The 17,495-nt window shown below is 36.5% G+C and overlaps 1 protein-coding gene across 1 annotated transcript in view; it reads right to left on the reverse strand.

The window, feature by feature from the left end:
- Positions 1 to 17,495, reverse strand: part of ODAD2 (outer dynein arm docking complex subunit 2) — a 96,235-nt gene that overhangs the window by 14,717 nt on the left and 64,023 nt on the right. The window contains exons 17-18 of the mRNA XM_013949258.2: positions 11,154 to 11,342; positions 10,363 to 10,584 (exon numbers count right to left, since the gene is read on the reverse strand). Coding sequence (XP_013804712.2) covers positions 10,363 to 10,584; positions 11,154 to 11,342 — 411 coding nt within the window. The remainder of the gene's footprint in view (positions 1 to 10,362; positions 10,585 to 11,153; positions 11,343 to 17,495) is intronic.

Here is a 17,495-nt window from a genome sequence, read left to right on the forward strand (position 1 = left end):
AAATATCAACAGGTTTATTGCAGATGAATACGACTATAGAGCAACTGCCGAAAAGGTATAACACTTTGAGAAGCAAAAGACTAATAAAATGTTCACTGTACAGCAAATGCCCAGGAAAGCCAGGACAGACAGGCCTCCTTGAGAAATGTACACAATCCATTTGCCTTATAGTGCCTCTGGACTACAGCAATTACCTGTCTTTGGATTCCTGCAAAGGTACTAATTCAATCTAACGACTTTTGGATCTCCTGCAGATTGCTGAGATGATAAAGATAAAAACAGCAAATAAACCTGGAATCATCCCAAATAACTGTAGACATGGTAGGACATAGGGAAGAAGTGGTGAAAGACAGGACCTCCACAGGGGGATTCAGACTTTAGGTGTTCTGAATACCTTTTGAAGATTTTTAATCTCTCTATATTGGCCACAGAGATATACGTATCTTAGCCTGAAATTCCATTATATGGAGCTGTACTACCTGTAAGGCAGTATGACTGCCTGTTTTCTCAGTTCTATGACATGGACTTAATTTTTATCTTTATTTTCAATATGGATGCAATGGGTAGACTGGATACAATCTAAAATCACTTTCTATGTAGCCTTCTCTTTTCCCCAGATCCAAAGATAATGTATAATAAGCAGTGTATCTGGCTCCTTTGGTAATTAACTGGCAATATGGACCAATGTTCTTTCACTTTAACATTAATTTTTTCTTCAGAATTACCATAGATTAGAAATTATCATGAGCTGTCACAAGAATTCTTACACTGATTAGCAGCTGGTGAATATAGCCACTTATCATCCTTGGAGATTAATGCAAAAATAAATAAAATGAAATTTCAAATAAAATGAAATTGTATGGACTTTCACTAATAGTGTATTAGAAGATACACTTTAGCTTTTACATAAAATTGATTGTTATGTCATCACCGTTATGATCAGTGATGAGTGAGTCTGATCCAGTCTTTAGTGAAATCAATGACAAAATTCTCATCAACCTCCTGTCCCCTGGCAGTTTGATCAGGCCTTTAGACTTTATGCCAAAATACAGAACACTGAAAAGGAACATTAAGAGTAGAACCCATCTTATAATCTACACTTTGCAAAAGGGCTTTTTCTTAGCATCTGTACCTTGAAAGTGACAGCAATAAGACGTGCTACATTACTAAAAGATACTGCAGTGGGGTGTTTGAAAAGGCAACATTGAAAAGATTACAATGACTAGGGCTTGAAGCCAATTTTAACTAAGCCTGATTGATTCTACAGGAAGAAGGAAAAAAAAGAAGTTTTCATAGATGGCAATAATGAATGCTTATTTTGGTACATTAAAGACTCATGAGTGATAATCTAGCCTCTATTTACACATATGTATCTGTATGTATGTATGCAAATATATATACGTGTATACAAGAACTGCTGTTTAAGGGTAAATGGATCGTATTTTCACTGAATGTCAAAATAGACTTATTCACACAGTCCAAAATACCATTATTATTATTTCTTACATTCAGCTTCTGTGAATAGCTCTGTATATACAAGGAAACTATTTTTGATCAGCTGAATGCCAAAAATAATTACCTGGCATTCTGCCCTTGTGCATTAAGCCCAGTATCTTTCAATTAAGAAAATTAATTTTAATAATTGACAATTTAGCTAAGATATTATTGAATAAAACTAAAAAAGTTTCTAATATTCTTCTTCTTTCTTATTATTGTCAAATCAGAAAGAAAAATTTCACATAGTCAGAAGGATCAGACTTGGTGTAGGGAGCTAAACAACTGCAAGAAGCTGCTCTGTGTATTTCTGTGGTTTAGAAATAGTGCCAAGTCGGAAGGAAAAGACATTCCCTGCATTTTCTAAAGCAAGATAAATACAGAAAAGAAATATAGATGAAAGATGGAACTGCTATCTATGGACTCTGCCAGATTCCTAGGCTTTTTGGCACACCTATTGAAGCTGGCAGACTTAGCCAGTAGCAATCTTTTCCATTAAAAGGAGCAGCATATATTTTGGTTTAACATACTTTGTTTGTGCATTTTTAAGCTTCAAAAATGTCTATTTAAATTTTTTTTAATGATTCCTTCTGCACAGTTGGCTGCAATTGCACTTATTTGAAACGGCTCATTTATCACTAAAAGAGCTGGAGGGCACAGCTACTGTTAAACAGCTCCAACAAACCTACAGCTTAGTGGGACAAGCTTCTTTTTAAAAGACTAAAGATGTTTAAAATGTGCCAAGAGGAGTTTTATGCCAGCTTCTAGGTTTGTTATCCAAACGTTACTAAATTAGAGGTCTCCTGAAGCACAGAGTTTGGGCAAAGATAAGCTGATCTCCCTTGGACTGCTGCTTTTTCCCATCTGGGATCAGCCAGACTTTAACAGAACACTTGCTACGTATCATAAACTTTAGTAATGTGAAATTTTGAAAAATCATCTAAAATCTGAGACTTAATCTACACTGAAGTCAAACTTTATCACCTTTGGCAATAGTGCAAAGGCGAATGTTTTATATGTAAGTATCCCTACTTCATGAATGGTGAAATTCTGCTTATTAGGAAGGATGAGGCTTTCTGGTTTCTGCTTCCCAGAGCTGGAACAGTAAACAAAATGTTCATACCTGCTACTTGCTAACACAATAAAAATTGCAGTGATGTAACACTGTCAATTTTCACTAATCCTTCTGAAACAAAACAAAATATGCTAGTATGGGACTCAGTTTATGGAACTTCTTGTTTTTGAAATTTTACAGTGATGTGATCAATTCCTTTGTGGGCAAAGGAACCGGGCACACTTTCTATAGCTGACAGACATGCAGCAATTTTGCCATCTAGTGCCCTCTTTCTTGATGTCCAAGAACTGTAATTAATTTATAAAAAGCAACAAGCATCAGCTTGGAGTATATGCCAAACACACTGTACCTCCAGCCTAAACTGTGGAGCCAGAATAGAGCCAACCATGACCATTAAAAAGTGGGTTCTTCCAAATTGGAAATAAAAATGTAAAGATATAAATAAGCAAATACATGTGTACTACACATATACATTATTATTACATAGATATCATATGAAATATTTTGGACTGATTTAAAAAGAGATTTTCTTAAACCTTGGTTGATAATGTAAAACTGTGTATCCTATACTCAATGTTCTCACCAAAGAACCACACCCCCAAAACAAACTACCCCTAAGCCAAATACACCTAGAGAAGTAGGTGCCAGTGCTTTTGCATTTCAGTTTCTGAACTTCAGATTTATAAGGTTTATGGCAGAAGCTGTTTTTAGAATATTTTCAGTAGAAATTACTAGTAACTGTCATCTGTATTTTGCAATTCACATATATTTATTTCACAAAGATGGTCTTACAAAAACCTGTTCACATAAAAAAGTTAGCCAAAACTTCTCATAAGGATTTATGTCTGCAGCAAACAATGGCCAATATTCTGGAAGCACTGCACAATAAAATACACAGAAGGTATTTTATAATACAGTCATTATAACAAAGTATATAAGAACACTTCAAATATTAAATCTACATGTCACAGTAACTTTTATAAATCATGGTAAAACTAATTATTTTTATATCTTAGATTATTACAAGGGAGCGGAAGAATCTATGTGTGATTAACCTTTCTATAGTTAAGAATAGTAATAGAATTAAAAAACCCACAATTATTTATGAATTAAATAGTAGCAGCATTCAGAAAATACATTGTAGCTCTTATACCTTCTTTGTCCCCCCTCCAAAAATTATCAAACTGAAAAAACCCCCACGTATCTCTTGAGATTACAGGCTGATGGGAAGACAGGAACAACTCTGATGGATTAATTTAAAAAAATATATATAGTATGTGCATGCACATATACAAATCAAGTCCCACTCTTATGAACACAAGTCCTTCTTTGCCTGCCTTATTATACTAGGTACTTCAAATTAAGTTTTCAGCATCCCTGATAAAGTTCCTATATGCTACAACAATTGATATTCTGTAAGGGATCTATTAATATTTCTTCATAATAAGAAAATAGAGCACTTCCATATTATGCAAATAATTCAAAGAAACAGGCTACACAGTTAGGTTAAAGATCAGTTCTATACAGTGGTAGGCAGAGTATACACTTTCAATATTAAAAAAATGTCAGTACACTAACTGAAAGTCTGATCTTCTACATTTCAGGTATGTACTGTAATCATTGAGTTAATCCGTCTGTCTTCCTCTGGCCCCCAAAATAATGTTATGTATATACAATGGAATAGGAACAGGAGACAATGGACTTATTTACAGTGCAGCATAGTAATAGCTATCTTTAAATGAACTTGTCTGGATAATAAAGGCAGTTCAGAATAATGTAGAGCTCAAAATAGGCTAATTTACTCTGACTTTCTGTAACCATCAGAGGAGACACACACATGGAAAAAAACTACCAACAGCACCAGTTATGGTTCCCATGTAAGTTCCTTAATGTCTAGGTGACTGGCTGCTCTTTAGTGGCCCCATTTCCTTGTTTTTCAAAAAATAAACAACCCATAGTCAGTATTTGGTACTTATATTTTACTTAAGATAATTGAATTGCAACTGTGAATTAGCAGTAATTGTATCTTGGTTTTACTTGTATTATCAACAATGATCAATACAAATATTTCTACAGATTTTTTTCTACCATTCCATCCCTATCTGTTTGTTCACCTCCGCCTTGTTGTGTCCTGTCAAACATTCAGACTGAAAGTTTTCTGGGGTCTTCTTTTTATGTAGGTATACAACACTGCCCAGCAAAGTGAACTTCTCAGCTGTGATCAATAGCTTTAAACACCATCACATTACAGATAAATACATAAATAAGTTACAAATTAATAATGTTATTAATTAAACATTGTTATTTAATTAGTTAAGAATTCAAGCACAAACCTTATCCCAAGTCAAAACATCAGGATATCCTCATACAAGATATTGGAAATTACCTCAATGAGAAGATATCCCTAAGTGTTTTAGAATATTTATGTACTATCTGACCAGGTGCTTGCAAATGTAGAAAGAACACCTGAAAAGAAGAATATACTCTTTTTTTAGTTTCATACTTTACTATTTAAAGCCACAGGTATTCTTTTCACAGAGTCTAATCCACCTGTGTCTACATAATTTACAAGCATTTATCACCTTTTCAGCCAGTGAACTCCTTCAGTTTTCTAATGTATCGTATCTCTGCCAAAACTGGAATCTGCTACTATGGAAATGCAGTATGTTGTTTAAAAGGCATTATATGAAATGTCAGTGTGTTGATCTCTTAAATTTCTCTTCTCTAAAACAATAAAATGCTTGAATAAATTTTGTGGCTGCCTTTAAACTGCGAATGATTCTTACAAAAAGAGAGCTAATTCATTTGAGGTTTACAAAGTGTATTGACAAGTATTCAACACTGATTTAATCTCCTTGAAAAAAGATACCAACTTGTTTCACAAGGTCTAACTTCACCAGTGATTTACATTAAAAACATTACCTTCCTTTAATTTTTAGTCCTGTGTATGCAGGCCAATATTATAGCATGGGAATTTCTAACCTGGCAAACAGTTCCCCAAAAGACATGGAAGTCAAAGTAGAAAATTGGCCAAACATAAACTTTGAGGGCAATATTGTGGCCAAACAGGCTAATGAAAATCTCTGATGTTCAAACAGAGCTTACATAGAAACAGGAAAGTTATTTTACCTGATTGAGTATTCATACAACTATTACTGGAATACTGAATCATGTTCTGAAGTATGTTGAAATTCAGTCCAAATTGGAAGTTCAAAAATAAAGCATTCAGAGTTGACCCACAAAAATAATTAAAGACTTGAAAAGACAGAGTAGCAATTCCATCAGAAATTCCACCTACTTAGTCAATTAAAGAGATAACTATAGAGTGATTTGATCTTACTTTATAAGAATGTGTATGAAAACAGAAGTTAGATAGGGCTTTTCGGTCTACCAAGCAACAGTATCATATATGTAATGGCAGAAGATAAAGCTAGACAAGTTTAGGCTACAAATAAGGTGCAAATGTTTTTATGGGGAAGGTATTTAGCTACTGGAACAAGTTATCATGGCTCTAGCAGATTTTCCATTACTGGAATTTTTTAAGTAAATAGTCAGTGTTTTTTTAAAAGATATACTCTATTCCAAACAGAAACAAATTGAAGCAATATATATTTCTATACTCAGTGGAGAAAGGCACCTTCACAAGTCTATTCCATCCAGATGTCTTGAGCACTTATTTTCAGCTAGTGTAAGTCTGCAGGTGCCTCTCTCTCTCCATTGACTACAGAAGGTGCCTTAGTTTAGACTACTTTGAACTACACACCTAAAAGTGGCTAAAGTTAGAAAGGATTTCATCCTTAACATTCCAAAGATTTTTTTCAAAAAAAAAAAGTCTTTATTAGATCATGTTTAAAGTGTGCCTGTTAATGCTGGGCAGATTATATTTCATTACCATCATATCATATAAATACATCTCATCTTTTTTTTCCCAAATAGAGAATAAAATATTTTTGAATAGTTCTTTCTAATTGCACTATTATTCAGAATTCTGTCATTTCCATCTAATAATGGACTGGACTGTATAAGTGTTTAAAGAATGTCTCTTCTTCGCTGCCTTGGGGTGGGATTTACCCCTCTAAGCATAGATATCTACAATGTAGATGTGTAGATCAGAACTGTGAACCTGCACTCCCATTATAATCAAAAGAGACCAGACAATACTGTCAGCAGAGAATGAGGTGTCTTATCTTAGTGTAAGTCTCTAAATTAGGACAGATGAAGCACAATAAAGAATCTATTTCTCATCCCTGACTATTAAAGGAATTTGGATGACTACTTCAGCAGGAGAAGTGTACAGTGTAGACATTAGAAGTTAAGATGAATGCTTGCTTTTATGAATTTTTTCTTCCACATCCTGCTTTTGGGTGCTTGTTTTTCCTTCTTTTCCTCTTACTTTTTTCATGACTTCAGTAATCTCCTCAGAGGTCTCATTAGTCTCTTCGTGAAAGACTGGGCTCAACTCTACATACAAGGAGGCCATCCAAAACTCCTAGGCCTTCTCTACAAACAAAGTATAGGATCAGATCCCACACTACACGCACTGATTTCAGTAGGAGTCTGAACGGAATACAGTTTACTTGAAGAGCTGGACAGATGTCTTCTTACAGGTTTACAGTTATTTAGTACATTTGATTGTGCATTGGCTGACAATCTTTGGTATGGATGGCATGAACCAGCTGACTGGTTTGATTCAGTTTGTCTGAAAATACACTGTGCCAAACTCCCATTATTTTTGCTTTTGGGGGGACTGGCAATGGTTAATCCTTCAGGTAAATCAACGGCTTCCAAGGGTATTTCCTTTTTACTGCCTGTAAGTAAAATGTGCAGCAAGGAATCTGGATGTTTCTCCTCCCAGGTATGTATTTGGTTCACAGTCACCTCCTGGCTATGAAAGGACTCCAGACTACCAACCTAAACAGCTAATGACATGAATCAACAGTGGGGCCTTTTTATGTTAGAGACGATTTCATTGCTATTCTGAACGACTTCCAAAAATCTTTCCCAATACTTTTTCATACTGTGATACTTAGCAGGTATGAAGACTTATTCAAGGTTCTTCATGGCAAAGTGTGCTCACAGGTGTTTTTATCATGTTGTTCTTCTTTAACTTCTTAACTATTGATCAGGTTTGACTGCATTTTAAACACTCATTATGGAACCAGTCTTGTTTGCAGAATCAGTTTGCTTTCCCCCCCAAAAACTCTGAGATCTTGTGAACTACAGAGGAGGATAACTTAAGTCTATCCTCATAGAGTTTTGAAGTACTTAATGGTAAGCAGGGTAACATAGCATCTCTTAGACACATGAATTTGTAGACAGGCCTAAGAATTCAATTGAACTTCTGTTCATGGAATGAATATTCCATTCCTGAATGATACAGAACAGAATGCAGACATTTTATTCTACACATTGCCATAATTGTCTAAACAAAAGAGTGATGAAATCTGTCCCTCTGACACAGTTTCTTTTGAGAAACCCACTTAACTGAATATAGTGAAGAAAGTTTCTTCCACATTAGATGGGGATTAAATGGGGTGACTGCTTCTGGACACTGGGAAAGTCTATTATCATATGACTATGACTATTTTACTTGATTGGATCTGTCATGGGTATGGATCAATAAAGTCCACTGTGAAGCTGGAGAATATTCCTCAATTATCAAAAGAGAGTAAAGAGGGGTTTTGCAAAGATCAATCATTATTTTCCATTTTTAATGGAAATCTTTCTTGAAGCAGGGGCCCAAACTGGACACAGTACTCCTGGTGTGACTTAATGAGTAAAGGGGTAGAATAATCACTTACCCTGACCTCCTGGCTACGCTCCTGTCAACACAGCCCAGGATCCTGTTAACCTTCAATGCCTCAGGGCAACCCTGACTGATGTTCAGCTTGCTGTGTACCAAGACCCCTAGGTCCTTTTCAGCTGAACTGTTACTCAGGCAGTCAGACCATGGACCAAAATGCAGCTGCTGCTCCATGTCTGTTACTAATGCATATCTGATCATAAGATATGAATGCATGCAAGTGCTGGTTCACATGATGAGAACTGGTCATATATACAGTCATAAGTTCAGACAACTCATCAATTATGAGATGGGAAGCAATTCCACTTTGGTTCTGTGATGGACCCACATACAATTATGTGATCATACACTTGTACACATGTGATCTTTCTTGTACACTTGTACACATGTGATCTTTCTTGCACATGAAAAGGGAAGTGCACCTTAGGCAAAAAGTTTAGCCTGATAGCTTTAGATGCAACAGATTTAACCTAGGTTCCTTTATTTTGTACCTTCATGCTTCATTTTACCAGTTATCTTTTCTCCCATTAACATATTATAGACATTCCAGAACATTGTGAATATAAAAAAGAAATACCTGTCATATTTTGCTGCAAATCTCTATTTTTCTGTAAGTGCAAATAAATGCTTTTAATTAGTCTAAATATTTTAACTAGGCTTGAAAACTAAAAATGAACCTAGACCCAGCTGGAATTATCATAAAAGTATATCATCAAGATTGTTTTTATACAATACTTTTAGTGTGTTACAGCTTATAAAACCTAAAGGACCTGCATAATGAAATGAATGAAAACAAGAGATCACAGGAAGGCAGAAAATAGAAAAAGGAGGAGGACACATTGGGGTTTGTGTCAGTTGAATGGAAAGATAAGCAACAATAAAAAGTTGGCAGAAACTAAAGTCTGAAAATGAGCTGTAGTAGAGTATACTTTTCCCTGTGCTATGTAGCTAGTATACTGCAACTGTCATGAGAAGAGGCTACTTTCCAGGACTGAAAGGGCAGCTTAGACTTGAGTCAGTTCAAGTACTGGCCTTTCAACTGAGTCTTTAAACATTTTTAACCAGCCGGGTCTTTTTAACCGGACTATTGCCAACTACAGATATAGGCATGATAATGCAAGACCATTAAACTGTGCCAGAATTGAAACTATTCATAACAAAGTGTACTATCATTACTGTAGACATAAACTTAACATTAACAATAACACTGCATCATAATTTAACTTTTATTTTCACTACATTTATCTAAATGTGAAAGTAAAAAGAAAAATCTGCAAACAGTAAATCTTTTAGGAAATTTATGAAAATTGACAATTCCTACAATCTCCATCTATCTCTAAGGCTGTAATCGTTATGTCTCCTATGCCAATGAAATAACTCTACTGGCTTCAATTTCTGAGATAAAACTTAACTGGAAAAGTCTTTCTGAGAGAAAATTCTTACTAGAGAAAAGCCTCTGGGGAATGTGCTCATACTTGATTCTTAAAATAAGAATTTTTATAAGTGAATACAGAACTCGTTGAAACAGGTCCAGGTGAACTAAGCTTTTGTATTATTCTATCTTAATTTGGCCCCAAAAGATCTATCTTATAAGTGGATTCAGTTGCACTGAGCTCGTAGGTGGCTTTCTGCCATACCGGGCAACTATCCATTAAGATGGCCCAACTTCTTTTGCAAAAGCCACTGAAAATGATAAAATGCTGATTACCAACCAAGGTAAAACTCAGGTAAAGCATTCTAGAGGTGAATGTCCATATCGTATGTCTGTATTGTAACAATCATCTAGCTGTGATATCTTTAGAACTGAAATACTCTTTCCTAGCTCACTGTTTAACCAAATGTTTCTAGGATGAAGTTCAGAAAATTTGAGGTACGCAGCAGTATTCAAAAATGATTTCAAAAACTATTTCAAACGATAGCGCTCTTCTTTTGAACATGCCAAACCCCTTCAATGATTTGAACTCCAAATAAGAAAAACCTTTCACCTCACCTTCACCACTCCATTTTCATGCATGGTGATACAGTTGTTGGGATCCTCTGAAAGCTGATACAAAGCCTGAGCTGTAGCTCTATGAACTGATGGGTCGTTTGATTTCAAGTAACGTACTAAAGGAGCTACAGCCTTTGTCTCTCCGAAGGTAACTCTATTGCTTCCCCAGAGGCAACAATGGGAAATGGCCTCTGCTAAGTGATGTCTTAATTTGTCATTGTTCTGAAGAAGATAAAAACATAATACATAAAAAATAATGCAATGCATTAAAAATTTGATAAGAAAGCAGAACGGTATTCTCAAACGCCTTTAAGGAATCCCATTTTAATTGTAATAGAATTTAAAACTAGAGAGAACTGTGAGGCATGGAGCCAGTAGCCTCTTATTATTCTCTTTGTAAGAGGTGCTGTGAATTTTTATATTATTTCAAAGGTGCTTTTAGACTGGCTGGAGATTAGCATTACAACGTAACATACAGTCCCATCATTGAGATTCTCTGTGTGGTTCAGATTTATTGCTCACCCCTTTGTGCTTTTTCCATAGGGCAGCTGCACCTCTGAAAAGCAATATTCAGCAGCAGGGATTATGAAAATGAAGCTCATCTTCCAAAGCGACTTTAAAACCAGCCACAGAATGCTTTCATGTCCAATACACCTCTCATAGAGGAAGATTCTACAGCTTTTCCTTATTGCTGCTGCAAAATCTACTGCTTATGTCCTGACCTTTTAATTGGGTATGATGTAATTTGACATAAGAAATTCAGACACTAAGTACATGTTTAGATTACTTACTGTGTTTGCTAGTTTTGACAACAGAGGGACAACTCCATGGTCTGTTATAACAGCTAAATTTTCTTCATCTTTTGCTATATTTGTGATGGCTGCACATACACTTGCCAGAACTTCTTTATTCTTTGATTTTAGCAAATTGACTATCAGTTCCAAGCCACCAACAAAGGACCGAACCATTTCTCCAGCATCCTAAATTAGAATCAAAAGAATCCTTATTTTTAAATATTCAATCTCTATTTGACATGCAAATGTTAAAAAAAGGGATTGACATAACAATTATTCAAAACACTGCAGCTACTGCTGTGTGGCCTTCACCAAGAAACATGGCTAATTCAGAACTCAAAACTCTCCTGATCAACATATATGAGCTGGATTGTTTTACAGACAAAAATCTAGGAAGAAATTCAACACCTACATAAAGATATCCAGTGCCATTTTAGATGCCACAGGGTATTGTTTCCAAACTCAAGCTGACGCTCCAGAAGGGTGCAAGTCTCCCTTATCTGCTGTATCATATTTGCTAGGTCCAGGTGGGTGTCTCATATGCCCCAGGGTATCTAAAACTGCAACAGAACCCCCTTTTTTGGCTCCCATAGTTTCTTCTGTTCCTCATTAGATCTGACAGTGAAGATAAAGGGGGGCTAATATTACTTTCTTATATCAGTATAAATGCATATTTGGGAATGCCTACAAATTTATTCAAAAGAAGGTTACAGGAGTTGTGACAGCTAATGTGAGACAATCATGGTGCATTTCAGAATGTACACCTTAGAACAGGTTCTAGGGGGTTTTAATAGCATCACAGTATGAATAATCAACATAAAATATAACCAAAGGCCACAAACAGGACTCTGGAAGGGTGTAGTTATGCTTTTAGAACAGAAATATAAGACAGAGAGCATCATTATGCTTCTGTATAAATCCATAGTGTGCCTCAATCTTGAATACAGCATTCAATTCTGCTCCATCTTCCCCATCTTAAAAAAGTTATAGTAAAATTAGAAAAGGTTTAGAGAAAGACAGGAGGGACAATCAAAGGTAGGGAATACTCTGTAGAAGGAATGACTAACCAACTAGGACACTCTAGGCTATAAAAAGGACAAGGAGGGATATCATAGAAGTATATAGAAACCTGAGTGGAATGGAAAGACCACACAGAGAATCTCTCTTCTAAGAGAAGAACTGGGGACAACAGGATTGTAGTGGCTGTTAAAAAGTTACATGCTTAGAAATTCATTAGGCAAATTCACAGAAAAAAATCCACTAAGGATTATTCAATATAAAGATAACCCCTCTGATTTAGAAAGTTCCTGAGTCACAGATCTCTTGCAGGTGGAGTGCATTCACTGCTACAGATTTGCCCTATTCTTATATCTTTCCTTAGGCATCCCCTGCTGGCCAGCATCAGAGAGAGAATTTTGGGGTTAGTGAACCAGCAGTACTGGCACTGTGAAACTAGACTAATGGGCATGGAATTCATTTGGTTGCCTCAGGCAAAGAGTAACTGGCAGCTATCTGATAAAGTGACAAGCAGCATGCAGTACTTAATGTATCTTTAAAAGCACACAGGATGTAAATCTAACTCTTGTTTAAGAACAAATTCTTAACTGATTGAGTTATATAGTCACTGACCAATGCTGCACATCCCAGATTCATTGCACTCTGTTAAACTGAGATGTCTGAAAAGAAATGTCTCTTTCGTATTTCTTTGGTAAGATGTTCCCCCGTATAAGGTCACATCACATTAGATGATCTTTTTTAGCTTCCTGGTGATCAAAAACAATACCAGAATAGAAAAGCGTCTATTTCTTTAAATGTTTCCTTACATGTTTACTCAATCTGTGGGTAATTTCAAGCAGCATTCTGCCAAAGACCAGCTAGAAAAGGTCCTCAGCATCCCCAGTTATCCAGAGCATGAAAGACAACACTGCAAAATGCAGCATCATTTTCAGAAACTTCATTTCAAGCATAATAATTAGCAAAGGGGTGGATGGAATTTCAAGTGGCTAACCTGAAGATGCCAAGACTGGAATGTAATCTGGAGAAGTCACCATTGTTACTTGAATAGGCCCTTTAGTTACGTTAGTTGAGTATAAAAATGCCTCTACAAGAAGCATAGATATTTGTGTTTTATCAAAACTTCTTTATAGAACCTGTAATCCACCATGACATTTTTTGTTAGATTTTCAACCTTTCAGGTGGATATGGAGAGATGAAAGGTCCTCTTAAAATTCTTTGTCCAACAAATACAGAAATCTAGCAAATGACTAACTTAAGGCTTACAGGATTTAGGTAAAAGCATAAGACCTAGGAAAAGCAAATGAAGTGTTGATTAAGAAATAGATACAGGTCAGAAATCACCTTGGGCAAGAACTTCACATGTGTTTTGATGGTTGTCTTATTTTTATGGAAAACTGAGGAAAATATGTCATTAGTGCCCAAATCCTACCTCTCACAAAAGGATCAGTAACCAGGATACTGTTTTTATGGACAAGTAGAAAAGACATCATGGTAAACATGGGCTCAAAGAGCTTTTACATTAAAGGGACAGGATTAGATAAGAACCCACTGAAGGATCAGGTTCTTAAAAGGAAGTGCTATCTGATTAACGGCTTTAGAAATATGCAAGAAACAGGGTAAGAGAAAACAAAAAATCCTCTGCCTGAGGGTATATGACTGAAACAATCACTGTATGAAGTCTGACAGGACTCAGAAGCTACAATTCTTAAACTGTGTGTGTAGTCAAAGACAATTAGCAGATAAGATAAAACTGGAGAGCACGATTGTTGAGAATCCCAGCATAGTTGTTTAGATAGGCAGATGTGGTGGATACTTTTCAGCTGTTTACAGTGATATTACCAGAGAGCGAAGCCTATTACAGCCTCAGAAGACATCCAGTAAGCATACACTCAGGTGAAGAATGCTTTGAATTGGGTGATCTGAGTGAAAAGCATTAAATGCAGATCTGGTAATAGAGGAAATGTTCTGTTACTCTAGCTAGATAGACTCAGAAGGTTCTGAAACCAAAATTGCCCGGGCTATATCCAGACAGAAGCCCTTCTAAGTACATGGTCAAAACCACACCTGATGCTGGCTTGAGAGCTAACCTTGGGCACTGAAGGTAAAAGACTTCTTGTTGATAATATCTGAGAAGTCCTAGCCCTGAAATATCTAAATTATTATATTTCCTCGAATGTCCCATTTGCATTCTAGCAACTTAAAGGAGGGTTTTTGGCTCTGAGGGGCAGTGATAGTTGGAGCACTGTATCCATGAAGGATCCTTGGAACTTACTTTGAGAGGGCTAAGAAGCAACGAATAGTATGGACTGTAAGAAGCTAAGTTAAGTCCACAGTGAGGTTTTAGAAAAGAACTGGAGCATTCCTACAGATCTCAGCACAGCCCTCCATCCCTTTCAAAGTACAACACTTTGTCTATGGGGAAGCTAGAGAGGCCCTTGCTCTCAAAAGGGACCTTCAAAAGGGAAGTCTTCCTTTGGGACTGGACTTCTTTGCATAGCCTAGAGGTTTTGAGAAAACATTCTTGGCTTCAAACAACTACACTACTTGCAGTCATCAATATCAGCCTGGCATGTAGCTGTGGAGTCTTGCTGGCTCTTAAAAATGGAGTTAAGGCTTTTTCCTAAATTCAGGTTGATTAAGGCCTGAAAATGAAATCATATAGGTAAGAAGTTTGTGGGCACAGCTGGCCAGAGAGTGCCAATAGTTACCTAAGAGGAATGCACAATGATAGAAAAATAAAACTTTGTAGAAAATGATTCAATTCTTTTATAAACTTTGTGGATATAATGATTCTTTTGACAAGCTTTTCCTTCCTATGGCAGCAGCTGCCAAAAATACTAGGTTGCAAGGAAAGAAAGAAAAGGAAAGTTTGTGTCTCTTGCTGGGATGAGAGACATCTTATCCCACCCCCTGTATGCAACTCTGCATGATGTTGGATTTTGCCAGAGCAGATGGGTAGAGTCCAGAAAAACAGGGCTGAATGACAATGACAGGTTTGCGGTACAAGGCAAAGGTAAGATGGTAAAGGCACACAGCTCCGAAGACTGATCCAAAAGAATATTCTGCTAACCTCTTTATTAGTTCTAAGAAAGATCTGTAGTCACCCTGTGATTGACTGGGGTGATGTGGAATCTATCAGCACCAAGGAAGTGTTCTTTCAAAAAGAAATGTTAGAAGCTTTCAGGAAAGAAAATAGATCAGAATAGATTCTTTCTGTTCAGTTTCTGCATCAGATAGTGGCATCAGATGGCCTGGTGTCAAACTGTTACTGCACTTGGAAGAGGGTTAAAGTGACTAGCCAAATGGTCAGCAGTAACTCTTAGAAGAAATTTTAGCCTGTGCATCTCAATGATAAAAATGTAGAGGTATAAAGAAAGGTCTGCAATTGGAATTTCATTTGTGTGCTCACCACAACAGGCCACTAGGAGAATTTTGAGTAAAAACTAGCAGATACTCTCTTGAAACCCTTTTGGACTGAAAGGTCTTAGGACTTCATGGAAGTGCAAACATGGAAAGTATGAACTCTCCTAGGGCTAGGGAGTGACCCTGAGACCAAGAATGGTTTTGATTGTACTTCGTTCTTTTGGGGGCTGATTTATGAGCAGAGGAGGGCTCCAATTGTATTGTGTTAGCTTTGCTGAGCCAATCCATCAAATCACTCACGGACTTGGTAAATAAAAATTCCAGAACATGCTGCACTCCATCTTTTCAGTTATGGGACTAAATGCCAACCAGAACACTTAGCTGTGATGTTTCCTTCTCCCAGAAAGCAAAGGCAGCGGGTATGCTCATCAGGAACATAATATTTTCTACCACAAGCAGGACAATTCTTGAGACTGGAAGGGAGAGGTTAGTGCCATACAGTTTGAGGGTCAAAACCAGAAGCCACAGCCTGTGGAAAAAGGGCAGTGTCCAAGAGCAAACTTTGGGCTGAAGTCCTAAATATAACAAAATGGACAAATAACAGAGGTCCTTACAGACATTAAAAGAAGATCTAAATGTTTATGCAAAAGAAAGACAATATAAGGTTATGACTCAAAAAATCAGCTCAGAGAAACAGAGAAGGAAGGGCAACTCTCTGCCACTTCTATTACCATGTGAACTGCATGGAAAGGGAGGTGAGTTTACAGCATATTTCCCATGGATATGCCAGGAAAAAAGCTTCTCTGACTGTCATTGCTGGTGTATACGTACCACATTGTAAATGTATCAATAGACTATTGCTTGAATACTTCTTGACAGGAATTTTCACCCCTTACTTGAAATTTTAAAACTGGACCAAAGGTGCTAGATGGTGGGTCACAGAGGAAAACTTCTACGCAGACATTTCTTATCTATGAGTATTAGAAGGCTATACAGCTAAATGGTCAGATACAGGAGAAGGAAAGAATATGTGACACTTAAAATTACTTGAATTCCTTGAAACTTAGTACAGAAGTGTGACTGACTCTGTGTTTAAATTTTGGCTCAACAAATGTGAAAGGTTCTGTTCAACAGGTAAACTCTACAGTAAAGTGTCTAGGATTTGAAAGGGGGCCCAGGGAGATAGGCAAATGATTTTGCTTTTCTGGATGGTTCAAAACACTCATGCAATTTTTCATCGTGCTCTTGAAAGTTGTTCCATGAAGAGATAAGATAACCCATCTCCCATTTTATGAACTAATACGTAAATTTTGTATTTTCCTATCTGTGGAAATTTTATATTTTCCCATAATCCCAAGTGATTAGAGCCCTACTTGTTACGTTTCTCTTTTGACAAGCTTAACTTTCCACCTTTTGTAAAGCTGTATGGTCAAATTAAACTGATGGAATACTATGTAAACAATCCAGCAGTAAGTAAAAGAAAGGAGTTTCAATAACCGTCTGTGAAACCAGCTATACACAAGGACAGAACCTTCTACCAGTGATGAAAAGCAGAGGGAAACTACAGAAACCACATGTCAGGAAAGTTTCCCAAATGTGACTGTGGGTGTAGTCTGGGGCTATGTACAAGACAAAGAGAAAAGCAAAGAGCAAGAAATTTGAAGAACAATGAGCAGAAAGAAGGACTGAAATGAGAGCTTTAAAATCCGTTAAGTTACTTATAAGATCTTTTGATGAGTTTTTCTTTCAAAGAAATTTAAACAACAAATGCAATCTTTTTTGGCATCATTTAGCAAAACCACAAACTTGCTTTGCACAGTAAATTTCTACTTTAATTTTTTTATTGCAACATATGTGTATTTGTTATATGCAATTGCCATACTTTAAAGATATTTTCACAAGAAGAAATTATATGAAGTTGTGCCTGTGATTGCAAAGACCTGGATTCAATTCTTTCCA

This window comes from Apteryx mantelli, chromosome 2, assembly GCF_036417845.1.
Source record: "Apteryx mantelli isolate bAptMan1 chromosome 2, bAptMan1.hap1, whole genome shotgun sequence".
In the NCBI taxonomy this organism is placed as follows: domain Eukaryota; kingdom Metazoa; phylum Chordata; class Aves; order Apterygiformes; family Apterygidae; genus Apteryx; species Apteryx mantelli.